General features: G+C 58.1%; 2 protein-coding genes and 1 long non-coding RNA gene across 13 annotated transcripts; 1 reads left to right on the forward strand and 2 right to left on the reverse strand.

Moving 5' to 3' along the window:
* Nucleotides 1-10,748: 10,748 nt before the first annotated feature.
* Nucleotides 10,749-11,637, reverse strand: INAFM1 (InaF motif containing 1). Its single transcript, XM_045441918.1, has one exon. The coding sequence runs from the start codon at nucleotides 11,553-11,555 to the stop codon at nucleotides 11,121-11,123; it is 435 nt and encodes a 144-aa protein (XP_045297874.1). The 5' UTR covers nucleotides 11,556-11,637; the 3' UTR covers nucleotides 10,749-11,120.
* Nucleotides 11,638-12,514: 877 nt separating this feature from the next.
* CCDC9 (coiled-coil domain containing 9) lies at nucleotides 12,515-25,417 on the reverse strand. Of its 11 annotated transcripts, XM_045441911.1 has the most exons (15): nucleotides 25,301-25,417; nucleotides 23,512-23,585; nucleotides 23,260-23,364; nucleotides 21,303-21,404; nucleotides 20,832-21,080; nucleotides 19,092-19,175; nucleotides 18,819-18,992; nucleotides 17,813-17,994; nucleotides 16,030-16,076; nucleotides 15,789-15,921; nucleotides 15,245-15,335; nucleotides 14,755-15,157; nucleotides 14,294-14,386; nucleotides 13,196-13,245; nucleotides 12,515-12,627 (listed from the first exon to the last, which is right to left on the reverse strand). In XM_045441911.1, the coding sequence occupies exons 2-15, from the start codon at nucleotides 23,512-23,514 to the stop codon at nucleotides 12,610-12,612; spliced, it is 1,734 nt and encodes a 577-aa protein (XP_045297867.1). In that variant the 5' UTR covers nucleotides 23,515-23,585; nucleotides 25,301-25,417; the 3' UTR covers nucleotides 12,515-12,609. The 11 variants fall into 11 exon arrangements, with proteins under 11 accessions (XP_045297867.1, XP_045297873.1, XP_045297865.1 ...); XM_045441917.1 differs by lacking the exon at nucleotides 14,294-14,386 and having other exon boundaries at nucleotides 14,932-15,157; XM_045441909.1 differs by lacking the exon at nucleotides 12,515-12,627 and having other exon boundaries at nucleotides 12,766-13,245; nucleotides 21,306-21,404.
* LOC123578762 lies at nucleotides 12,810-16,768 on the forward strand. The gene is made up of 2 exons (XR_006702501.1): nucleotides 12,810-12,924; nucleotides 16,522-16,768. It is a non-coding gene; the product is annotated as an uncharacterized LOC123578762 (long non-coding RNA).
* Nucleotides 25,418-25,889: the final 472 nt, after the last annotated feature.

The following is a 25,889-nucleotide window of genomic DNA, read 5'->3' on the forward strand; positions in this document are numbered from 1 at the left end:
GTATAATCGATGTGCCACACACAGCACGTATCCAGAACGAGGTAGGAAGGTGACACCCCCGCCACAAGCAAGTTAACAAACATTTCCATAGTGCCCAGAAGGTTCTTTGCGGTTCTTTGTAATCTAGCCCTCCCTCTACCCTCTGCCCTCAGGAAACCACTGATCTGCCTTCTGTCGTAACAGATCGGTTTGAATTTCCTAGAATTTCCCGTAAGTGGAAGGGTAAGGTAGGAGGTGATTTCTCTTGCCCGGTGTCTTTCGCGTGGTGTAATGTTCCGTATCCAATTCCTTTTTCTTGCAAAGCTGTATTCCACTGTTTGGTGGGAGAGGCAGAAAAATGCCCCCGGGGTCTCCATGCCCCTGTAACTGACCCCCTCCAACAAAAACCCTGGACACCAAGGCTCAGGGGAGCCTCCCTGGTTGGCAAAGGCTCCAGGTGGGCGGCCCGCGTGACCTCGCTAGGAAAAGCGAGCGCTGTCCATACGACTCCGTGAGGACAAACGACCGGAAGCTCACGCCTGGTCTCTCCTGGAGGCCGCGTGCCCACCTTTCCCCTTGGCTGACGTTAATCTCTCTCCTTTCGCTCCGATAAATCACAAGTGTGATTCTAGCAGCTCTTCTGGGTTCCGTGAGCCCTTCTGGTGAGTCGCCAAGCATGAAAGTCGTCTTGGGGACGTGCGACAGACGCACCTGTCTGGGTGCTTCTCAGCAACCGCGCCTCTCGGAATTTTCCAGAGTGTCCATTGGTTTCCATCTTTAGCTTTCTTTCCACTTCCCAAACCCAGATACCACCTGCCTCCAGCTCTCCGTTTGATGACCACACTCCACGCTTCCCAGTTCTTAGTTTGCCTCTCCCCCTATCTAATGGCACACCACCTTCCTGTCCCTTTCTCAGAAACGTTGTCCCCTCTTGGGGCGCCTGGGTGGCTCACTGGGTTGAGCACCCGACTCTTGATTTTGACTCAGGTCATGATCCCGGGGTTGTGGGATCGAGGCCCACGGCAGGCTCCGTGCGGAGCGTGGAGCCCACTTGGAATTCTCTCTCTCTCTCTCTCTCTCTCCGCCCTCTGCCCCTCCCCCGCTCACACTCACACTCTCTCTCTAAAATTTAAAAAAAGCAAAGAATCTTTTTTTTTTTTTTAATTTTTTTTCAACGTTTATTTATTTTGGGGACAGAGAGAGACAGAGCATGAACGGGGGAGGGGCAGAGAGAGAGGGAGACACAGAATCAGAAACAGGCTCCAGGCTCTGAGCCATCAGCCCAGAGCCTGACGCGGGGCTCGAACTCACGGACCGCGAGATCGTGACCTGGCTGAAGTCGGACGTAAAAAGCAAAGAATCTTTGTCCGCTCTCTTCTTGTTGCATTTCCTCCTCCTTCAGTCACCCCGAACTTCAGCGTTTCCTTCTCTCCATCCCTCTTCTCCCGGCCCGTGTCCACTGTGTCCCCGTCTTCCCCGCTCGGTGCCATGGTCTGTCAGTGTGGCTCCTCCCCATCTCTCTCTGTCCCCCCATCACCCAGCCTTTGGGGGACTCTCCACCCCCTCTGTCCTTCTCTCTCGGTGTCTCTGAGATGCTTTCAAGGTAACTCAAGCCCTTCAACTTCATCTCCTCAGATGGGTCATCGGTCCTGCCTCCTTATTTTTTTTTTAATGTTTATTTATCTATTTTTAGAGAGTGGGGGAGGGGCAGAGAGAGAGAATCCCAACCAGGCTCCATGCTGTCAGTGTGGAGCCCAACATGGGGCTCGATCCTGTGAACCATGAGATTCGTCAGAACCTGAGCCGAGATCAAGAGTCAGACGCTCAGGGGCGCCTGGGTGGCTCAGTCGGTTGAGCGTCCGACTTCGGCTCAGGTCACGATCTCGCGGTTCGTGGGTTCGAGCCCCGTGTCGGGGTCTGCTCTGACAGCTCGGAGCCTGGAGCCTGCTTCGGATTCTGTGTCTCCCTCTCTCTCTGCCCCTCCCCCGCTCACGTTCTGTCTTTCTTGCTCAAAAATAAATAGACGTTAAATATTTTGAAAAAAAAGAGTTGGACACTCAACTGACTGAGCCGCTCAGGTGTCCCTGTCCTTTCTCCTCTCTCTTGGCATGTTCGGCTCCCTCTGTCTCTTCTTCACTCTGTCTCTCCCTCTTTTCCTCCCCCCCCCCCCCCCCCCCCCCACCTCACAGTCCCCGTCCTTCCCAACCTCCCAAGGGTTCTGTCTCTCTCTCGGGACTTCTCTCCCTGCCTTGTCTCCATGTTTCCATCTCTGCATCTCTTGACGTCTCTTTGTGCCTCCGTTTCTCTTTCACATTCGGCCTCAGAGACACCCCCCTTCCCCGACTCCCAAGTTGCCACACCTCCTTCCCCAGATGTCTCAGTGCCGGCTCAGGTTCCACCGCCCCCCCCCCCCTCACTGTGCCCTCTGTCGCTTCCCTCTCTCTCAGCGTCCCTGCCCGTGCCCCCTGCCTGACAATCTGCCTTAAGAGTTGCCAGAATGACAAGCCACCTCTTCTCTCTGGATAAAAACCACATTTGTTTATTTTTATCACAGCGAAGTGTGGGCGTCAGCACGTAATCAAACAGAAAACAGAGGATATGAAACACTCTCCTCTCGGTCCTTATCAGGCTCAGGGCAAGCACTTCGTAAGTGTTCTACACTGCTTCTGTCCCCTGCCAGCAAGGACACTTTTCAGTCCCCCACAGTCCTGAGCCCCAGGCCTCCTGGGGCAGCAGGGACAGGCAACAAAGACTTCTCTCAGGCTCTGAGCATTGCTCTGAAAGAGAAGGGGTTGGGGCCCCTAGGGAGCTCAGTCGGTTGAGCGTCCGACTTTGGCTCAGGTCATGAGCACGTGGCGTGGTTCGTGGGTTCGAGCTCCGTATCGGGCTCTGTGCTGATGGCTCGGGGCCCAGAACCTGCTTCGGATTCTGGGTCTCCCTCTCTCTCTCTCCACCCCTCCCCGATTCATGCCCTATCTCTCTGTCTCTCAAAAATAAATAAACATTAAAAAAAATTTTTTTAATAATCATCATCATAATAAATAGGCTCACAGTTGTCCTTTAGTGTCACAAGTAAAACAAACAAACAAACAAAAAATTGGCCTCCAATCGGTATCCTCTCTCATGGTCCTGTGGATGGACTTCCGGGCACTTCTCACTTGGAGCCTCTTGAGGTCGGCTGGAGCTGTGCTCATCTGAAGGCCCAACCGGGCCGGACGTGCCAGGTGACCCGCTCGCATGGTTGGCCGTCGATTCTGGCCGTCGAGTGGGGGCATAGCTGGGATTTTCAACCAGAGAGCCTACGCGCGGGCTCTCCATATGGTTTGGGCTGAGAAGCAAAGCCAGCAGTGACACGGGGCGCAGGTTAGAGTCAGATCACATGGCTATCAGCTTCCCACCTACGCACCCTTGTTGCTCTGTAAATCACTCCTCAGCCTCTAGGGCACAATGTGAACATTTATGCCTTTTATACCCTCCCTGCCTGCACGGCCATCCTTTGATTCCCAGTTTCAGGTTTGAGCCCAGCGCCCAGGTCACCCACCCCCCATCCACCCCCTCATCCTATGGCGACGTGGGACATGGGACATGACCACCCGTGCAGATCCGGTAACCCTTCACAAGCCTTCGTTCCGTCCGCCTCATCTCCTTGGAAGGAATGTGTCTCCCACCCCTTTATAGCAAGAGGCTGTGCAACTTGCTTGGCCAGTGGGATGAAGGCACACAGACCACAGAGGCTTGAGATGCACCGTTGCAGTTGGGCTCACACCTCTGCCGTTACTACGAGAAGGATATTCTTGGGATAGGCCGTTGGTCCCAAGCACTGGATGCACCTGCCAGGGCCAGCCAGGATCAGCCCAGCCACAAACACCTGAGGGACCCCCGCCAAGATCAGCAAGTCATCCAACCATGGGCAGCCCCAGGCAGTCCAGCTCCATGGGACCCCAGTCGGTCGTACAGGAGAAGTCAGCTAGGATCAGCAGAGCCTTCCGGCCACAATCAGCTGACCCCCGGATGCACCCGCTAAATAAACATCCGTATGTGTACATCACACGCAGATTTGGGTTATTCTCGGACCAGAGTAAACCGATACGTTAGCAGCAGTATAGCCGTGAGTCCATCATCATTACATGGTTGCAGTGTGACTAAGTGATAAGAATTGTACCCAGAACCAGATGTGAAATGTACATGCCCCGGGGGGGGGGGGGGGGGGGGGGGGGCGCCTGGGGGGCCCCGGCGGTTAAGCATCTGACTTCAGGTCACTGTCTCAAGGTTCGCATCGGGGTCTGCACTGACAGTGTGGAGACTGCTTGGGAGTCTCTCTCCCTCTCTCTCTCTCTCTCTCTGCCCCTCCCCCCCACTCACAGGCTCTCACACTTTCTCTCTAAATAAATATATATATATATATATATATATATATATATATATATATATATATATATATACTTGAAATGTACATGACCGGGAAGGCTAAAGACAGTTTTACAACTATGTAAGTTTCAGGATGATGTAGCTGGAGGGGGAGTGGGTTTTAAAAGGCTCATGCTCGGGACTTTCCGTGACTTGGCTGGAGTTCACCAAGCTTTTTTTTTTTTTTTTTTTTTTTCCAGAGGCTAGCTGACTTTAACATTGCAACAGAACAAATGCAGAAGCAACTATAAGAACCCAGCTGTCTTCTATTGAGCCAGACGTTAAATATTCTCAGAAATGTAAAGTGATGTCACTCTTCTCATTACTTTTTTTTTTTTTTTAATTTTGGAAAATACAGCATTTTTCATTCGAAATGTTATTTATGTTGGGGCGCCTGGGTGGCTCAGCTGGTGAAGTGTCCGACTTCGGCTCAGGTCATGATCTCACACTCTGTGGGTTCAAGCCCCTCATGGGGCTCTGTGCTGACAGCTTGGAGCCTGGAGCCTGCTTCAGAATCTGTCTCCCTCTCTCTCTGCCCCTCCCCAGCTCGTGCTCTGTCTCTCTCTCTTGAAAATAAACACTTAAAATTTTTTAATAAAATAAAAATGTTATTTATGTTAAAACGCAATGAGTTTCCAAATGTCCATCAGCAGATGAATGGATGAACAAAATGTGACACAACGTGCATTCAGTGGAATATCACTCGGCCTTAAAAAGGATAGAAATTCTGATACACAATACAACGTGGATGAAACTTGACAACTTGATGCTAAGTGAAATGAGACAGGCACGAAAGGGCAAATATTGTTCGACTGCACTTAAATGAGGCACAGAGAAGAGGTAAATTCACAGACAGAAAGTAGAATAGAGGTTGCCTGGAGTGGGGGAGGTGGGGAAATGGAGAGTATTGTTTGACGGATACAAAGTTTCAGTTTGGGGAAATGAAAACATTCTGGAAACCCCGTGGCAGTGACGGTCCCACAACAAGGTGAATGTATTTCATGCCATTAACTGCACACCTAAAATATAGGACATGGCACATTTTATGTCCTGAAATCATTGTTTGCACTATATGCTAACGAACTTGGATGCAAATTTTAAGAAATAAAAAAATTTAAAAAAAATTTTTAAATAAAAATAAAGAAATGGCCCCCCAAAATGTAGTTTTTACATTTCTTCTGGCCAAAGCAGGTGGGCGCCCTCTGGTGGAAGTACAGGGTATCGGTTGGCGGCGCAAAATTTCATCGGAATTTTCAATTCTGAAGAGGGAGGCAGATATGAGGCAGCTGATATGAGGACTTTATTTCAGCAGATCAACTTTAAACCCTGAACTATGCCTCTTGTCGTGCACATTCACTCACACACACGCACGCGCGCGCACACAATTACAGACACAACGAGACCCTTGCAAACGCACACAGACACGATCACACATACAAAAAACTCTCCCAAAGACCCACATAGGTACACACAGAGGGACACAGGGGCGCCTGGGTGGCTCAGTCAGCTAAGCTTCCCGACTCTTGATTTCAGCTCAGGTCTTGATCTGAGGGCCATGAGTTCAAGCCCTGCCCTGGGAGTAAAGCCTACTAAGAAAAACAAACAAACAAACAAACAAACAACAACAAAAACAAGGACACACGGACAGTCACTTACACACACGACACTGAAAACAGCGTATGATTAACAAAGGGGACTTAGTAGACCAGCGCTGTTCTCTATTTTTAAAAAATCGTAATGGAAAATGAGTTTCTTCCCAAAGCCATTAAATAAACGTTGAACAAGTAATTAAGATGAATCTCGGTTGGGCAGCATGCCCGACTTGAGGTCCACAATCCCTTAGCTGAAGTCCTTGGGGACAGACGCCTTTCCGAACTCAGAAGTGTTCCAATTTTAGAAAGGCGATTCTGAGCAAATGCCACATTTTATGTAACACTCCCAGGGGTCTGAGGCAGCCCCCTCCCCACCAGACATGTTAATATATTTGCAGCAACACCCGTGAAAGTTCACACCAACGGAGATAAATAAAGGGTGCAAATAATTGAAAGTTTAACCCCAAAACGGCGTGGAAAGATCATCTTTCCCTTCAACAAACTTACGAATTAGCGCCAGTCCAGAATTAAAAAAAAAAAAAAAAAATGTAAATAACTCCTATCAGTTGATTTGCCACCATGTGAGACTGAGCCCAAACTACCCCCACCCCCCCCCCCAAAGAAACTGTTTTGGTTGTCACGGCTTTTTGGAATTCGGGACACGGGACCCTCCTCGCAGGCCCCTGGAACGTGCACGTACAAATGTTTCTGCCGAGATTGTGAATCTTGGATCCCGGCCAGGGTAGGCTTCCGGGAGGACGGCGACGCTTTGGCGCCCCCTCCTGGAAGTTCCAGCCTTTGCAGTTCGGCTGCAGCGGGGAGGTCTACGGCCTTGGGCGTGACCCAGCGATGGGTCGCGACTGGCCGAACCGTTTAGAGTAATCCCGCCTTCTCGCGCCAGGGCGTGATGGAACCCAAGCCTCAACCAACCGCACCTGACGGCCCCTGGCACAGGCACGGGGGTCCAGGTTTGTCATGTGACCTGCACTGATCCCACCAAGTTGAAAGAAAGCCCTTCAGCCCACCCTCCCTCTCTCCCAGGGATGGGAATGAGTTCCCAGGTGCCTCCGTCCGTGGGCACCCTGCAAAGCCCCTTGGGGGTGAGGCTGCCCCTAAGCCCCGAAAAGAACTAGAAACACTGTAGGTCCCTGTGGTGGCCACCCAAGGGTGCTGCTCGGCTCTCCCTTTAAGAGACCCTGCTGCGGGGGCGCCTGGGTGGTTCAGTCGGTTGAGTGTCCGACTTCCGCCCAGGTCCTGACCTCGCAGCTCGGGAGTTCGAGCCTCACATCCGGCTCTCTGCTGTTGGTGCAGAGCCTGCTTCGGGTCCTCTGTCCCCTTCTCTCTCTGCCTCTCCCCACGCATGTGCGTGCATGCTCATACCTCCCCCACCTCCTCAAACCACCCCCCCACCCCCACCCCCGCCCCCAGACTTTCTCCCTCTAGTCCAGTCCCTCCTCCCCTCCTTTTCACAGCGATCAGATCAATGGAGGTGGTAATGACGGCACAACACCGGACTTCATGCCCTGAACTTTACACCTTTAAACGGTTCAAGAGGCGCCTGGGTGGCTCAGCTGGTTAAGCGCCACGCTCTTGATTCCGGCTCAGGTCGTGATCTTGCAGTTCCTGAGATTGAGTCCCCACGTCGGGCTCTGGGCTGACAGTATGGGAACCTGCCTGGGGTTCTCTCTCTCTCTCTCCCTCTCTCTCTGCCCCTTCCCCGCTCTTTCTCTTTCTCAAAAATCAACTTCAAAAATATATGCTCCGGAGGCCCCGGCGGCTCAGTCAGTTAGGTGTCCGACTTGATTTCGGCTCAGGTCATGATCTCACAGTTTGTGAGATTGAACGTCATACGAGGCTCTAGACCGACAGTTCGGGAACCAGCGTAAGATTCTCTCTCTCTCTCCACCCCCTCCCTTTGGCTCGTGCTCTCTAAAATAAATTAAACATTTTTTCAACAGAAGGAAAGAAAGAAAAAGAAAGAAAGAAAGAAAGAAAGAAAGAAAGAAAAAGAAAGAAAGAAAGAAAAAGAAAAAGGAAGAGAGAGAGAACGGAAGGAAGGAAGGAAGGAAGGAAGGAAGGAAGGAAGGAAGGAAACTTGTAGACCAGAGAAATTTCAGTGGTTTGCCTAAGAAGCTGAACAAAAGAGGGGCGCCTGGGTGGCTCAGTTGGTGAAGCGTCTGACCTCAGCTCAGGTCATGATCTCACGGTCCGTGAGTTCGAGCCCCACATCGGGCTCTGTGCTGACAGCTCAGAGCCTGGAGCCTGCTTCGGATTCTGTGTCTCCCTCTCTCTCCGCCCCTCCCCTGCTCACACTATTAAAAAACAACACAATTTTAAAATAAAATGGCTCAAGTGGTAACTTTTATGCTATGTGTATTTCACACACACACTAAGATTTTGACCACCCACGTTTCCTCTAGGCCACCACCCTGTTCTAGCCACTGTCTCTCACCTGAACCATGGCCGTGGCCTCCTCCCTGGGCCCCAGCTTCCACCCTCGCGCCCCCTACAGTTTCTTCCCACGCGGCAATCAGAGGGTTCCGTTAACACCTAAGCGGGCTCTGTCCCTCCTCAGCTCAAGAACTTTCCATGGTTCTACCTCATTCAAAGTAAAAGCCAAAGACCTCACGGTGGGTGTTTGAGGTTCTGTACAATCTGCCCCCATTCTCTCTCTCTCTCTCTCTCTCTTACTCTTGCCTCCCTTCCTGCTCTCTCCTTCACGCACTCTGCTCACTCCCTGGCTTCTTCATGGTTCCTTGAACCGGCCAAGCACCTGAGCCTCAGGGCTACCACACTTGTTGTTCCCATGTCCTGGAACACTCTTCCCGCCAGAGATCTGTATGCCCGGCCCTTACCTCTTTGGCATCTGCCCAGGAACCAGCAACTCCATTACTCCCTGTCACCCTGATTATCTTCGTCCGTTGTGCTGCTTAACAGACATAACATGTATTTAAGTCACTCATCGTGCTTCTTGTCTGTCTCTCCAGCAATAGGTCAGCTCCCTCGAAAGCAGGCAGCTTTGCCTGTTTTGTTCACCGCTGTGACCCAGGTGCCTAGAATAAGGCCTGGCACCGAGTAAATGCTCAGTAAGTGTTTGTTAAGTGCCAAATTAAGAGACAGTGACCAAAGGAGAGACTGAGAGATAAGGAAGACAGACGAAGATGGGAGAGGAGATAGGGCACTGGGGGACGGAGCTGGGGAAGAAACGAGAAGGGGGGGGAGGGGGAGGGGGGTGTTGGGGCAGGACGGGGAGGGGGGAAGCAAGGGGAGGGAGGGAGGAGACACAGAGAGAGAGCTGGGGCGGAAAGCGACAGAGACTCAAGAGAGTGAGTCAGAGAGAGCACCGAGTGAGGGACAGAGGCAGGGACAACACTGAGAGATGGCAGGGAGAGACAGAGAGGCAGGGACGGAAGGGGGAGAGACCAGGGTGGCGCAAGGGAGACACAGAGACAGGAAGAGAAACCGAGGAATGGGGAGCAACGGGGCTGGGAGAAGAGGGCAGGAAGCTAGAGAGCCGAGAGGGTTCAGAGATGCAGAGGGTCCCCACCTCCAACTCACCACTTGCTGGCGTCCAGAGCTCTGGGCCGACTTGACATCCCTCGGGATCCAAGCTGTGGTTTTTTTTAATCCCTGAGGGACAGAGGCGGGTGGAGAGAAGGAACGTGTGATGCCGTTTGAAAGGCTTTGGGTCACTAGTTTATTTACTCTGGAAGTACTATCATCATCTTCGTTTCACAGGACCAGGAAGGTTGAGTAACCTGCCCAAGGTCACACAGCTAGGGAGAGGAAGAGCTGAAACTTGGATCTGGGCATCTTGGCTCCAAGGTCAGTGCCCTATGCTAACCATAAAGGGGTGCTGGGTCCCTGAGTTCCCCTTCGGTTTGGAGACACCCTCTGGGAAGTGGTGCTGGATGGATAGAAGGGAGGAAACAAGGGACACAGAATGACTGACATGCTCAGCCCAGTCCATATCCACTGATGTCCCAGCCTGAGGGAGGAGGTTCAGTTTCACTCCCCTGGGAAAGTCTCCAGTTCAAAGGAGGAGGCTAGACAAGAAAACGGCTACCTTCGTATAGGGTCCAATGCCCTGCCCAGAGCCAGGCCTCAGTCCTCTGCGGGGAGGGGATAGATTCAACCACTTCTGACTCTTTCGGCAGGCCTGGAATTTCTCTGCCTCGGTCCACCAGCAGCACTGCAGACCAGAGAGCTTGTACGAATCTTTAAAGGCAGCACAGTACTGGCTAACTTCCTCTGTGATTTCCAGGGAGGCACAGGCCCACCACCACCCGTCCACCCTCAGCTCTCAGACCCCGGGAAGAAGGCCTCACTCCCTCCCAGCAGCAATCCTGACATCTCAGGGGGACCCAGCCTCTCTGCCTGACACTATAATCACACTAATCCCAATCCCTGAAGACCCCAATGCTTGTGCGAAACTATCCCACCTCTCCCCTCATCTGTGCTGGAACAGGAGGGCGGACTTGTCTGCTTCTCTCCAGAGGCACTTGTCTTCTGCCCCAAGCGTACGCAAAACTGCGAAGTCCTTCACACTGTCTGACCTTCAACTGCTCTGTTGCAGATAAGCCTCTTCTCCCCACCCCAAAGGCTAAGTGTTGGCGATGGGAAAAGAAAAACACGCCCGCCCAGGTCAAGGGAGAGCCCACCCTACCCACCCAGGGCAAAAGACACGAGGATCAGACGCCGGGAAGGCCTTCCCCTTACAAACTTGAAAAGAGAGACATCTCGAAAACAATACAACAAACACAGCACCAGGCACTTGGGGCTGGAGTTTATTGCAGGGGGGACATACGGACACGGAGATTCAGAGAGGAGGAGGGCGGGTTGTGGGCTCTGTGCTCAGAATCCCATGGAGGGGGTCAGAAGGCAGAGGTCAGGAGAGGGTCTGCCAGATGGTGGAGGACCCCGGTCTGATGGCAGAGGAGCCTGATGGCGGAGAAGCCTGACGGCAGAGGAGCGAGGCCCCAAGCCAGCTCCCCTTCGCTCCCCATTCTTCAGGATGACGACTCCGGAGACGCTGGGCGATGTCGTGAAGACGGAGCCCGGGCCCGACCGGGTACGGAGCATCCGCCGCGGGGGCGCCGGCCTCTCGAGGGCCGGAGATCCAGCAGGGGGTGGAAGGGACGGCTACCCGGGTCCTCGCCCCCCCGCGGCCTCCGGCCTCTCTCTGGGTGTCTGGCGGTGGTTCGGGCGGCGGCTGTGGTCGCTGTGGCGGCGGCGGCGGCGGCTGCGCGGCAGCTCGAGCTGGGGTCGCGGCCCGCCGGGGGCTCCCAGGAGGCAGGAGATCGAGGCAGCGGCAGGCGCCGGGGCAGGCGGCGCGCCCGGGCGGGCGGCGCACGGAGGAGACGGCGCGCTGGGCGGCGGGCCGGCGGGGCCCGCGGGGGGCCGCGTGGGAACCCAGATGAGACCGTAGTAGACGGCGAGCAGCACGGCGGCCAACGAGACGCAGAGGAAGTAGGCGCAGACGGGGGCCAGGCGCAGCCAGCGGCCCCGCGGGCCCTCGCTCAGCCCGGCACCACCCGGGCTCTCGCCGCCGCCGCCCACGCAGCTCGTGCCCCGCATCCCCGCAGCCCACTCCGCCCGGCGCAGCGGCCCGCACAGGCCCCGCCCCCGCGCCCTGGGCCCGCCCCCGCGCTCTGCATCTCCTCGATCCAACCCCGCCCCCGCCAGGATGATCCCGCCCCCGCCAGGATGATCACGCCCCCGCGCGGGCTGGTCTCCTCCGCATCCTGGACCCACCCCCTCCCCAGACTCCAGCCAACCATTATCAAGCTAAGACTTAACTAGCGCCCTGACCCCACCCCCACTTGGCTCTGACCCCGCCCCAGGCCCGCAAACGCAGCTGGCAACTACTGCCAGGCTTCGGTGTGACGCCCACACCTCTTAAATGCGAACCCGCCCAGCACTTAGCCCCGCCCTCCTCCTTCTGGCCTCCTCCCCGCGCCCCAACCCCGTCCCCTTTCGGGACACAGACTTCTCCCAGGCATCGAAGCCCAGCCTCCGAACCCCAAGCCCTTACGAGGTTCAAGCCTCACAAACCCCGCCCCGCCTTAGCCGCAGGTCCTCCCCGCTTCTAACTTGCCTTTCTCTGAATCACACTCGATTCTAGCACTCGAAGCCACCCTCTCCTCTCCTTGGATTCACACTCTCTAGTCCAGGCTCCGCAACTTTCCGCCGCCTCAGCCCATTGGTTCTAGCCCCGCATTGGCCACGCCCTCCACCGAGGACTGCCCCCCACAGCCGCGTTAAGAACTCGCATCTAAACCTGCTGTCGCGGCCCCATACCACATCTAAGGCCCGCCTATGTCCTAACCTCACCCACGAGTTGTGGCCCCGCCCAGGCACCCTAGCCACGCCCCTCACGGCACCTCATCCTTACTTCGCGTCCAGAGATCTAAATTCAACGCCCCGAAGCTCCAGCTCTGCCCCATAAGCCAGTCACGCCCCTTCCCCAACGCCTCCCCACCACCCTCAGTTTCTCCCTCTCCCTAAAGTCATGGGATCCAGAGCAGTCTCCGGGGAGGAGAGAGCGCAGCCTGGAAATCCAGACTAACCCCCTCCTGCCGCCCCCTCCCCATCAAGGCGGGGAAGCTTCAGTCCCCTCCCAGCAGCGTCTTCAGGAATTCGGGGAGGCCTGCGAGAGGGGGGGGGGGGAGGGAAGACGTATCAGGGGAGTGAAGGAAGGAAGACCCCTTCCTCCCGCCTCTTCCGCCATGGAAAAGCCCGCCAAGCACAGCAACCCAGCCTGCCCTCCAGAAACACAGTTCAAAGGTTAGCGGAAGCACTGCGTTTAATAAGAGAAGGCCGGTGGCCTAGTAATTCCAAGTCCTGCGGGAGAGTCACCGGCTATTTGCCATGCCCCAGATGGAAACTCCAGGAGGCGGGAATCTAGATCCGGGGACCGGCACCTAGCCCCCATGGCTGCCATTAGGTGGGTAACTCGGGGGCGTCTCAACCCTCCCGGTGCCACGGCGCCCCCCATTCGTGAGACTTGCCTATTGCCCTGGTCCCACCCCGTTCACTGGCCCTGACTCCGCCCCCCTTACATTTAACCCTCTCCTGGCTGGAGCGTGACGGAAGCAGAGGACAGAGGAGCAAGGCGGCAGGAGGTTAGTGCAGAACGCGGAGGCCGCAGTCTGCAGGCGCGGTCAGCGGGCGGCCCCCGGTGGCGGAGCGGCCGCCACCACCTTGCAGAAACGCACCCTCTGGAAGTCGGTGATCTCCGCGGTCTCCTGACCCTCAGTGCCCGCCTCTGGGGGAGAGAAGGGGCAGTCAGCGGAGGGAACAGTTTCCCCCACCCTCCACCCGTCTAGTTCCGTCTCTGATCCCAACTGAGCCTAGCTTCAGTCGCCCTGCGCTAAATGGTTTATGGGCCTCGGACTCCCTTTAATCCTCGCAGGGGAACCCACAAACTGCATGCACCCCAGCAGAACCCTATTTACAATCGAGGAAGCTATCTGGTACAGCGAGATCAGTCACTTGGCCAGCAAAGGGTCCAAAGACGAAGACGAGAAACGCCTGGACACCTGCCCTCCCCGACCGTCCTCAACTCTGTCCTCTCGGACTCCAGCCTCCCCCACTCCCGCCCAGTCCCCCACGGACCTAAACTAGCCCCAAGAGTGCCCGCCCTCTTGCCCTTGCCCACCTGAGTTCTAACCAGATCTTCCTTCGCTCTGCCCCCCAAACTCTAATGTCACGCCTGGGGAGGTCCCTGGTTCCCAGCCCGGCTCGCACTGATGGAGGTGGTTGGGCCCAACATTGTAACGGGAAATGCATTTCGATTCTGATTTCCTCTACTCGCTTAGACCCCCCCCCCCCATTCTTACTTTTGACCTATTTAAATTCTTCCCATCCAAGTACTAACCAGGCCCGACCCTGCTTAGCTTCCGCGATCAGACGAGATAGGGCGCGCTCAGGGTGGTCTGGCTGAAGACGACCTATTTAAATTCCTAATCCTGCCCTTAGCCCTACCCCTTGGGCCTAGCCCCACCCCATCATATTTAGACTTTATCCCCCAACGCCTGGGGTCAGCCTCTAAATCCTAATCCCACCCTCGCTCCCCTCCCCCACCATGCTTCCAAGCGCTAGGCCCCAGAGGGCCTCCATTTAGCTCCACCCCCTTGACCTGGGCTCCAATCTCACCCAATCTCAAGCGTTGTAGCCTCACCCCTCCCCCCCCCCATCCGCGGCTTCCCCGCACACCCAGCTCCACTCTATCCTCTCCCCAAGCCCTCCCCTCAGCCCCAGGGGGAGAAAAAGAGGAAGAAGGCCATCTTCTGGGGCCCCGTCCACTCCCCCACCTGAAGCTGCCTCAGACCCTTCCTCTTCAGCTTTCTGGGTTCCTGGGAGGCAGGGCCCACTCTCGAGGGAGGCAGGGGCTGGCTGGTCACCTCCTGGGGAAGGGGGGAGGCCCAGTCAAGCCCCTACCCCTCCATATTTCCCCCCACCGTGAGAGAAAAGGTCCTGGGGGGGTGGGAGGGGGTGTTCAAGGACACACCTGGGGAATATCATTCGAGGACGTGAACTCTTTATTGGGGAGGGGCCTCTGTGGCCCAGAGCACGGGCAGGATGGGGGGGGGGGGGAGGCATTCCAGAGACAGGCATGGACCGTCCTCCCTACCCATTGGGGTGGCGGGTACACGGGGTCCCAGTGAAGGGGGCGGGGGAACCCAGCCCCTGACGGTTCCCCGCCTGCCAGTGCACCCCTCCAGCACACACACAAGCAGCCAGCTTCATGCATTTCCAAATGGCCAGGCCTCACCCGGAGAGAGGGAGAGGGCATCAGCGTTGGGGGAAGTATTCAGCTCCGCCTCTTCACCCCAGTCAGACACGGGCTGGTGGCCCCCAGGGGGCGAGAAGGGGCTAGAAGGCCTGGCAGGGGCCGGGGGAAGTGGCAGGGGCTCCTCTGGCCTGGAAGGCTCTTTGTCAGCCTGCTCACCGGTGGGGCTTCCGGTGGGCGCAGCCTCTTGGGGTTGGTGGTCTTGGGCTGGTTCTTCTTCCTCCTCGATGGCCTCTTCCTCCTCCTCCCCCTCCTCCTCCTCCTCCTCCTCCTCGATCTCCTCCTCCTCCTCACTCACATCTTCCCACTCCTCATCCTCCCCCTCGTCCTCCTCCCCGTCATCCTCAGGAGGCCGGTGGGCAGGAGGAGCTGGGGTCTCCAGCGGCTGCGGGGAGCACAGGGCAGGTCGGGGGAGCGGGCGTGGACCCGGAGCACCCCCACCCCCCTGCCCGGAGAGGACAGCCTGCCTCACCTGCACGGGCGTCTCCTCGGGTGGAGGGGGCTGTGGGGCCTCAGGGGCTGGGGATGCTGCCTCCTTCGTCTCCCAGCGGTCGTCATGGTCACTGGAGGGGACCAAGGAGAGGGGTGAGGCCCAGGTGGATGGGAAGGGGCTTCCCACCTCCAGATCCTCTCCGGAGAAGAGCTGCAAAATTCAACTCCGGGCGAGAGGGGGTTGTAGGTTTGCGGGTGAGGACCCAGCATGCTGGAGCACTAAGGAGGAAACGGCGGGTCTGTGTCCCCAGGTTATCAGGCACAGATAGATGGAGGGGGGCCAGGTGGCAGAAAAGAAGAGGGGGGACGAGGAGAGGGATGGGGGTAGAGCAGAGACGGAGGCCCCAACTCCCCAGAAGCAAGAGCCTGACCCACAAGAGAGACACACGTACCCGAGAACAGACAGGGACGAGACGGCAAAGACAAAGCCACACATACACATGTCAGGACAACCAGATCTAGAGCCACACGGCCCTGCTGCGAGTGGGGGGGCCTGCACACGCCAGGGGAAGGGGTGCCCCCACCTGTAGGCACGAGGGGCTGCCTTGGTCTGGGATCGGCTACCCTTCTTCCTCCTGCGGCTGACCTCCGCTTTGTGCTGGGACAGGAACTCCCTGAAAGTGGGGGGCTTGGGGGGCCGAGCCCAGGCCTGATCATCTGCAACAGAAGCCGGGAGGGGTCAGGGATGGGGGGGGGCAGGGCACAAACTAACCCCCTCCCCCGGCCCAGCCAGCGGCCCCACCCCACCCAAGGACACCCGCTCACCATAGCGATGGGATGGTTCGAGGGCAGCGGCTGGGCCATCCTTGAACCTGGGGAGAAGAGAGAAGGGGGTGAGCAGGCAGCTTAACAGAAAGAAAAAATTCAGTATTTGACCCCCAAAACAAAAACTTGGAAAGCACATAATCCCCAGCTTCCAGTCAGGCCTCGCTTGCTAGCACTCCTACGACACCGCGCTCCTGCCTCAGGGCCTTTGCACCCACTGCTCCTGGGGACACCTCCCCAGGCCATTCGGCGGCCGGCACCCTCACCTCCTCCAGGCTTCCGCTCAGACCCTCCTAAACCCCGGTCTAAAATAATCACCTATTATTACACGCGCATCACCCAAGTCTAAAAGAAGGGTCTCCTTCCTTCTCCACGCTCCGTTGTTCCTCATGAGCTGCCGTTGGATCTATTCAGTGTCCCCCTTTCCAACTAGAATCTAGGTCCCTTGAGGGCAGAAGCGGTTTTGTTCACTGTCGTGTCCCCATCCCCTAGAATCCCCACCACCCTTCGTGACACAGAGGAGGGACTCAATCCACGTTTGCTGACGAAATCAACGTACCCACACGCTAACAAGACGTGCTGCACGCTGCTTTGGGGGCTCGAGGAAGAACGATTACGTTTTTGTTCCCAACCCGGAGAACATCCCGCTAGAAGCCCGGCTGCCCGCACCTTAGAAGGATCCGCCACAACGTCTGTGCAGAGACCTCCTCACGCTTGCACCGGTTGGGCTCACGACCCACAGAGAAATGCTCAGACCACCCAGGCACACAGCCAACACCCTCTTTCTTCAGCCCGTGCCAGCGACAAAAGCGACAGGCGTGGAAACTTGCAAAGCAGCAAAGGGCACGGGAGGGCATGGAAAACTACAGCTGCGGGGCACCAGGGTGGCTCAGTCGGTTAAGCATCCGACTTCAGCCCAGGTCGTGGCCTCGCGATTCGTGGGTTCGAGCTCCACATCGGGCTCCGTGCTGACAGCTCAGAGCCTGGGGCCTGCTTCGGATTCTGTGTCTCCCTCTCTCTGTTCCTCCCCCGCTCACCCTCACTCTCTCTCTCACTCTCAAAAATAAAGATTAAATAAATAAATAACATTAAAAACTTAAGTTTTTAATAGCAGTCTTTAGACTGCTATTGGCCAGCTCTCTGGTATGGAAGTTGGTCTTCTGGTCCGGGACACAAGGGTATAGCTTCGCTTTAAGTTGGGCTAACTGGATGTTTCTGGGGACCTCGAAGAGCACGGAGTCACATAAGGATACCAGTGCCACCTGGATAAGGGGCTGGGTTGGTGGGGGACAGGCTGGTGAGGGACGGGGGTGCGAAGGTCTAATCACTGTTAGCAGTTTCTCATGCCCTCCCTGTGCAGAATTTCCATCCGTGCCCTTGGCCGCGGGGCCGTGGCACCATCTACTAGGGCAGCCTAATCTCTGGCCCCAGCAACGCTGGGTCTGCTGCTACCAAAACGGAAGTGCCTGCTCTCCCCTCCTGCTCATCTGCCAATGCTGTGACCAGCACCTCTCTGGAGAGCTGCTCCCTTCAGCCTGAACCCCAGCACGAACCCACATGGAGCAGAACTGAGTTCCGCCCGCATGGAGAAGCCAAGCCCAGCCGGACCCGCGGCCTACGGGGCCCGGCGTGGATCAGCTGAACCCAGCTGACCCGCAGACACGAGAAAGTGGTTTGATGTGCCGGGGATTTGGTGATGGTGACCTCGAACCCGACACACGGGGCGGGGCGACGAAGGCCTTAAGTCAGGGGTCAAGGTCGAGGAGCCAGAGAGGACACTCACATCCCGTCCGTCTTCTCGGCATCCCACTCCCGCCGCCACTGGCCGGTGGGCTTGCGGTGTCTCTGCAGCCGCTCCTGGTCGATCTTCTCCCTCTCCTGCTTCCAGCGCAGGTACTCCGACCGCTCCCGGCCCGTCATGGACAGCGTCATGTCGCCAGCGCCAGCCAGGCCGGCCCGGCGGCCCTGTCCCGCCCCGCAGACAGACAGTCAGGGCCCCGAGCCACCGGCCAGCCCGCCCCCGTCTCTCCCCCAGGCCGGCTGTGCTCAAGGTCACACAAGGAGGGGACAGGGCAGAGATGCGAACGCGGTCTGCTGTGTGGCGCCTCCTCAGAGGCCATCCCAGATCTCTCCCCAAGCGGCACCCCGTCTCCACCCTCTACGCCCCCTCCCCTGCATTTTACGTCTGACGCTAGCTCACGCCTTACTATATGCTCGCTCGTTTAAGTAGCTCCCACCAGAATCAACCTCTTTAGGGCGGAGGCTTGGCCTTGGTTAAGACTCAGCTCCAGGGTGCCTGAGTGGCTCAGTCCTTAAGCACCTGACTTCAGCTCAGGTCGGGATTTTGCAGGCAGTGAGTTCGAGTCCCGCATCGGGTGAGCACGAGCCCCACTTCATGGGAGCCCTGCTTCTCTCTCTCTTTCTGCCCCTCCTGGGATTCTTTCTCTCTGCCACCTCCTCACTTGCTCCCTCTCTCCAAAAAAAAAAAAAAAGAAAAAAAGAAAAACAAAAAACAAAGACTCAGCCCCAGCACCCAAGGCCGTGCCCAGCACCCAGTGGTTCCCGGTAAACGTTTCTGACGATATCGAGAGGACGGGGCCGAGCAAACCAGAGAGCCAGGAGGGGAGGGCGCTGCGGTGCCCACAAGGCAACGGACCATCGGCTTGGGGCTCAGAGACGGGGCGCGGAGGCCGGCCCTCCCTGCCCTGCTGTCTCGGTCAGGCCCGCGCAGACCTACGCCGCAGGAAGGACGGCGGTCAGGCCAGGGCGCCCCAGCACCCGGCACCCACCTGCCGCTCCTGCTCCAGGCCGCAGCGCACCCGCTCGAAGTCGGGTCCCCCCCAGTTGCGCCCGTGCCGGCGGCTGCCCTCCCGGCGGTCCCGCTCAGGCTCCTCCAGGGGCCCGCCGCGTCGCCGGGGGTCGTCCAGGAAGTTCCGCACCGGGTTGGGCTCCAGCACGCCTTCCTGCGGGCACAGGGAGTGGGGGACGGGGTTGGCGGGCTCATGGGGGAGGGGGCGGGGGGTGGCAGAGGGCCGCGCCACGGGGACGCCCGGGGCACTGACCCGCTGGTTGCGCTCATACTCCGCAATCTTCTCCATCTCCTCGTTCATCTTCTCGATGTTCTGCCGGCGCCGCTCCTCCCACTCCTAGGGGGTAAGAACACAGACACGGAAACACCGGGCCGTCAGGGAGACCCGCACAAGCCCACTGCTCACTGGCATCCGGGCAGGAGGGGAGCTGCTGCCGGCCGGAGACTCCCTCCTTAGACAGGCCTGCTCTCAAAGGCCTCGGCCAGCATCTGGGACTTCGGCTCCCAGCAGGTTCTCGGTCAACGGCTAACTGAGAAAGGGGGCTCAGGGTGCCTTGACTCTCTGTGCAAACAACAGGTGTGCCCGGAACGCCGGCTTTCCTTCCGAGGTCCGGGATTTGGGTAGGCGCAAGGCAGAGGGGCCCCACACGACCAGAGCCCGGTAAAAACCTTGGGCTCTTGGTCTCTAGGGAGTCCCCGGAAGACAGCCCGTCATGTGGGTTGTCACGACTCGGCGCTGGAGGACCCCGTCCCGTGTGACTCGGCCGGACGAGAACACTTGGGGGCCTGTACCTGGCTCCCTCCAGACTCCGTCCCGCGTGCCTTGTCCCTCTGGTTTTGTTCTGTGCCCTTGCACCATAATAAATCTTACCCGTCAACCTCCCTGGGGAAACGCTGAACCTGGGGAAGGAGCCGGGGACCCCAACACACCCTGGCTGCCACAGAACTAATGACAGCAGTAACAGCAATTACTTGGCAGATGGCGAGGTGACCCCCCACAATCCCTTCTCCCCTTCTTCCATGGTAACGGAATTTCAGATAAGCACGCGGCCAAGTTGCTGGAGAGGACGTTTTCGTTCCCAGGGCTTGGCACACAGGAGACAAATAAGCTTCCGCTTGGTTTAAGCCATGGTATACGGGGGTCTTTTACGTGACGGCAGCTTAGCGTGTACAAATGGTAAACAAACACCCGTGGGGCGCCTGGGTGGCTCCGTCAGTTAAGCATCCAATTTCGGCTCAGGTCACCATCTCACGGGTCGTGAGCGTAAGTCCCGCTCCCAGCCCTGGACTCTCTCTCCCTCTCTCTGCACCTCACGAGATTCTCTCTCTCTGCCCCTCGCTCACGTGCTCGCGCTCTCTAGAACAAATAGGCGGACAGATAGATGAACATCCGTAAGTGACATTCTTCCGACACTTACTCTGAGGCTTTCAAGTGCCTGCTGTTCACAGAACGCTCACAGTAACTTTTAAATCTGATTCTAGGACTCCCCCAAGAAGCTCCCACAGGGAAGGGAGCTGCCCAAGGACAGGGAACTCATCGAACCAAGTTGAGCCCAAGTCCATGGTGCGCTGAGTCACTCTGCCCAGCAGCCCCCCCGGCCTGCTAACCTCCGCATCAGGGCGGCAGAGCAGTCTCAGTAAGAACCTCACTGCTCCCCAAAAACAGATCCAGGGAGCGAGACAGACAGAAAACGAGAGCCAAGGAGAGCGCGTGCCCTGGAGAGAAGGAGCCAGAGAGAGGACAGAGATGGGGCAAGACACGGCGGGTGGCAAGGGTGCGCCAGACACAGAGCAAAACACAGGGAGAGGACGCGTGACACTGGTCAGGGGTGGGGGAGGGAGGAGAGAGAGAATGAGCCGACGGGGGGGGGGGGGGGGGGGGGGGGGCGGAAGAAGTCAGATGCAGAAAGCCGGTCCGTTTGCGGGCAGGAACGAGGCGAACGAGACCGGAAGCGCATCGGTCAGAGGACGCCAGCCCATGCCGGGCCCCCACCTTGGATTTGCGGTCGGCAGTTGAGGCATCTCCGGCCCCAGACAGATGAGGGGACCCCCGGCCCCGGCCCCTCCGGCCGCGGCCCCCAGCTCCTCCTCGAGGCTGCTCCCCAGAACTGTCCTCCCAGTGACGGGCCACCCGGCCCACGCCTGCCCGGCCTCCCTGCTGGGGGAGGGGCCGGCCTCCCTTGCTGGCCCCCGGGGGCCGCGGGGTCCCAGGAGACCTCCGAGAGGGACCCAAGTTCTTCTCCTGCAAGAGGGAAGGGAGAAAAAGTGCAGTCACTCAGATGAGGAGACGGGGACCCCCAAGCCCAGAGGGCAGCTGTGGGAGCAGAGGCCGCCCACAGGGCTGGGGCGGCTGGGGGCGGAGAGGGGCGCTCTCCGGCCTCAGGTCTCAACTCTCATCGCCCGCCCGCCCCCCCCCCCCCCCCCCCCCGGCCCAATGAGTCACCCAGCTCGGTGTGGAGCTCACCACCTCAACGGCCACGTTCTCCTTCTCCACCGAGCGGCCCTTCCGGGGCGCTGTCACCGCTACTCCCTCGAGTTCAGCTTTTTTACGGTCCTCCTCGATCTCCTAGGAGCAAACGTCAGCGGGAGGAGGTCGGCGGTCTTGGCACCAGCGGTATTCCCACAGCCACCATGAACTTCCCCCAAGACTGGCCCCCACCCAGGCCTCTCTCCTGAGCTCCAGGCAAGAAAGCTGATCGCTTTGGCATCTTCCCCTAATCCGCACGACACTATTCCCGTGCTCAGAACCCCCCTGCAGTACCCAGCTCTGGGCAAGAGCCACAGCCTACGGAGCCCTACAGGGTCTGGCCGGGTTACCATCCTAACCTCATCTGCCACCCTCCCTCCCTCCCTCTCCCCCTCGCTCACTCTGCCCTCCTCAACGTTCCTAGAACTCACCAGGCTAAACCCTGCCTCAGGGCCTTTGCACCAGCTGTTCCCTCTGCCCCCAGAGAGCCCTCAGCCTCTCACCTCCTTCAGGTTTCCGCTCCTGAAATGTCCCCTCCTCAGAGAGGCCTTCCCTGACCCACTAACAGAAACCACCTCCCCTGCCAGTCTCCTGCCCCTTCTCCTGCTCAACTACCTGGCATCATGCGTATCTTGGTTATTGTCTGCTTTCCCCTCTGCAACCAAATCGGCCTGAGGACAGGGGTACCTGTCTGTTTTGTCCACTGATGTACCCCCCCAGCCTAGAACGCTTCGTGACACACAACAGAAATTCAATATGCTTTTGTTTTTTTTAAGTGAATGAATGCATGAAATATGAATAAATGAAACCCACCCCTCCTCCTAAGTCCCTCCTCAGAAATAACCCCACCACCTACTCTGTCACTTCTGGCAAGGACCTGGACCTCATCCTGGCCCCTCCTTCCACCTCCCCTCCCCTCCCCCCACCACTGCCTGTCACGGAGTCCTCCCCACAGCCCTGTCCCTCCTCTCCCCGCGGAAGTCCCTGCCTCAGCCTCCTCCTGGGCCTCTGGCCTCCGGTATCACCTCCTCCCGCTCAACAGCACACAGCAGCCAAAGAGCTCTTCCTAAAAAGCTATTCTGACCTGACCCCACTCCTGCTCAAAACCCTCCAAGGTTCCCCAGTGCCCTTGAGAAACCGTACAAATTCTCAGCATGGCGTGACCCCTGCTGACCTCCCTGGGTCAATATCCCTCCACTGACCTTCCCACATGAAGTTTCAGGTTTCTTTTTTTTCCCTAAAGTTTATTTATTTGGGGGGGGGGGGTTGGGCGTGGGGAAGAAGCGAGCAGGGGGAGGGACAGAGAGAGAGAGAATCCCAAGCAGGCTCCACACTGTCAGCACAGAGCCCCAACAGGGGGGCAGGGGGGCTCAAACCCACGAACCATGAGATCACGACCTGAGCCGAAGCAGGATGTTTAACCAACTGAGCCACCCGGGCGCCCCTAAGTTTCAAGTTTCTGCACAAACTAATCCCTCTGCTTAAAACATGTTCGCTTCTCCTCCTCAGCTAGCTTACTCACCCTTCAGGTATCAGAATCCTTTCCTCTAGGAAGCCCTCCCTAATATCCTCCAGACTGGGTGAAGACCCCCACTCTGGGCTCTCACAGACCCGTGAACTACCCAGCCCAGCCCACTCTGGGTCATCACTGCCTAAAGAAAGGTCTGTGCCCCTACTTGACGGTGAACTCCAGAAGGACAGGCCCAGGGCTGTCTCGGTCACAGCTATATCCCTGACAACATTCAGCTCAGAGCCTGGCAGTAAAGACCTTGGTGGGTATTCGTGAATGAATGACGGATGGATGGAATGAAGGAAGGAATGGCAGGCTAAGGCCTTTGGCTTTTATCCTGAGAGTGATGGGAAGCCATGAAAAGGTTTTAAGGAAGGGAGAGGTGAGGGAAACTCACTGCGGGGAGGAGAGGGGATGGGGTCTCCCAGGGCGGGGCTAGGGCACCTGGTAGCGCCGTATGAGGGCCTCGTTCTTTCGCCGAAGAGCTTCGATCCTCTTGTCCAACTCAGCATCTTTCTCCTCTTTCGACTTCAGATCCAGTGTGGCTGACTAAGAAGAAGAGACAGCTGAGAGGCAGCAAGGGAAACCTACACCCATCCCAGTGCATTCGAGCCAGGGTCTGAGTCGTGGGTCCCCTCCTCCCAAGCTCCCTGCCCCAAAGCTCAGATTCCAGAGACTCCCCACTTTCCATCTCACCATTCCACTGGCTAGGTGGGGCCAGGGTCCCAGCAAACTTCCCCTGCAGAATCCGGACACAGCACCAGGGGTTCCTGAGGACAGAGGGAACAGAGCCCTAAGGCCAACGACTCCCCAGTCTGCTTCCACCTCTCCTATACCGGGGGCTCCTCTCAAACACACATGCGCATTAACAACACCTGCACCCCAAGGGGATTCTAGCCCTCATTTCCACTCTGTCTTAAAGGGCTAGCCTGCCCCTTACCTGCCCAAATTTGGACTCTGCCACTTCCCATGGTTTGTGCCCACCCACTTGCTTCTTAGACACTAGAGTCACACCCACCTTGGGAAAAGTTCTGGCCCCACCCCACCGCTTAAGGAAACAGCCAACAATGCTCCCTTCCAAAGGAAGATTCCAATCCAGCCTCCACACCCCAGTGCTGGGCGTTTTAACCCAGACCTCCAGCTCCACAGAGCTTCAGATACATCCTCTCACCCCCCAACCAGTACAAGAAAATTCTAGGCCCACCTTCCTGCGTCCATTCTGGTGCTGCTCCATCCCTGTGAACACTCTAAATCCACCTCTCTCCCAGGGACGTGTCAGAATCGTCCCATAACCCCACAGTCAAAACAAGCCCGATCTCCACGCCTATAGGCTGCCCTGACCCTGGGAGAACATTTTAAGCCCACACCTCCAGCTTCCTGAGAAAGGTGCCGCTGTCTCCCCAACACCCCGCCAGATTCCAAAAACAAGCCTGGTACCCAATAGCGAGGTTTCCCGGACCTGGCTCAACCTCCCCAGTGAATACTTCCCCGCCCGGCGCAGACAGAACTTCCCGGCCCGCGCGCGGCTTTCCGGGGATGGGGGGGAAACTCCAGCCTCAAACTGGTCCCGAAGGCCACGGCCCCGCCCCGCTCCAGGACTAACTTTCTGGCCCCGCCCCACCCGCTAGCCCTCAGACCCCGCCCGCCCGCGCGTCGTTAATCCGGCCCAGCTTCTGACTTTACCAGCCAACCCTCTGACCCCAACCCCCCGGATCCCAGGGTAACAACCTGAACCCGCCCCCCGCTTCTCGCGTTATTACATGGGCCCCGCCCACGGCCCTCCAGCCAACACCCTGGCCCCGCCTCCGACTCGCCCGGCCAACCTCCCGGTCACGCCCCCTGCTTCCCAGCTCGGCCTCGTCGCTTCGAAATACGGTCCCGCCCCCTGCGCCCTCAGTCAGGGTTCTGGCTCCCGGGCCGGCTTGCGTGCCAACGCTCGGACGGCACCCCTGGGTCCCGCAAAACTTTCCGGTTGCACTCCCATCATTCCCTGCCAGCATCCTGGCCACGGCCCCCGCCACCCACAACTTTTTGGTCCCGCCCCGCCTTCGCGTCAGCCTCTGGATCCGCTCCTGACTTGCGGGCCGATGATCCGGACCCGCGGGAAGCTCAGGCAAAACTTTCTGGCCCCGCCCCCAGCACGTTCGGCCCGCGTCCCGGTCCCGCCCCCTAGCTCTCCGGGCAATATTTTGGCTCCGCCCCCGGCCCGGACACAACTTTTCAGCCCCACCCTCTTCTACGCACCCACGCCCCGGCCCCGCCCACAGCTCGGCCCGCTCGGGTCAGGCCCACCTGCCGACGTCCCGCCCCGCCAGCGCCCCTCAAGCTTTCCATGTGGGCGTCCAGTCCCCGCCCCCCGCAGAGTACTCTGACCCCGCCTCCGCGGGCGGCTCGCTGCCGCGCCTGCACCCGCTCCCGTTCCCCCCACGTGGGGCGCCAGGCCCCGCCCTCTCCGGGCGTGCTCCCGGCCCCCTCCTCCGGTCACCTGTCCCGGAGACCCCGCGGCGTCGGCGACTCCGGCTCCGTCGGCCTCCGCGTCCGCAGCTCCCGGGCCGCGCGCGTCACTTCCGGCCCGCACCACGTGAAGAGGGGAACGAAAGAGGATCACTTCCGGTCCTGCCGTCCCGTTTCCGGGAGTCTTAAAGGCGCCGCACCCCCCCACCCCCCCCTCCGTGGGTGGAAGCGGGAGTGTGTCTAGGTGGTACGCAAGGGTGTTCTGGAAGCTTTACTCAACTTCGTTGGGCCTAGATGACCTTCTTCCAGGGAAAGGAGACACCGTCCTCTCTCTGGTCTCTACCTGCTGCCTCTTTTCTGGTTCCAGTAAATAGGTACTAGGCACTGGGCAATAATTCCTGGAAGCCTGACCCACCAGGCTTGTGCTGGGTGGGTGGGGAATCCCTCACCCTCCTGCCAAGGAGACCTTAGAGTTTCAATCTTTATTTCATTCTCTAAATTTGCACTGAGTGCCAGGGCCAGAGGGTGGGGGGAAGGGGGTGTGCTTGGGGAGGGGAGGACTCGGGCATGAACAAGGCAGACCCCATCCCTTCCCTCATGAGGGAAGGCACAAGTAAATG

The sequence above is a fragment of the Leopardus geoffroyi genome, chromosome E2, assembly GCF_018350155.1.
Source record: "Leopardus geoffroyi isolate Oge1 chromosome E2, O.geoffroyi_Oge1_pat1.0, whole genome shotgun sequence".
Classification (NCBI taxonomy): Eukaryota; Metazoa; Chordata; class Mammalia; order Carnivora; family Felidae; genus Leopardus; species Leopardus geoffroyi.

Excerpts from the sequence above, each read along its gene's own strand:
- INAFM1 (XM_045441918.1), bottom strand. The coding sequence starts at position 11,555 with ATGCGGGGCACGAGCTGCGTGGGCGGCGGCGGCGAGAGCCCGGGTGGT.
- CCDC9 (XM_045441906.1), bottom strand. Across the intron at positions 15,922-16,029 it reads CGAACCATCCCATCGCTATG|ATGATCAGGCCTGGGCTCGG; the intron begins GTGAGCGGGTGT and ends CTTCTGTTGCAG. Across the intron at positions 13,246-14,293 it reads AGGGTCTGAGGCAGCTTCAG|AGGCGGGCACTGAGGGTCAG; the intron begins GTGGGGGAGTGG and ends TCTCTCCCCCAG.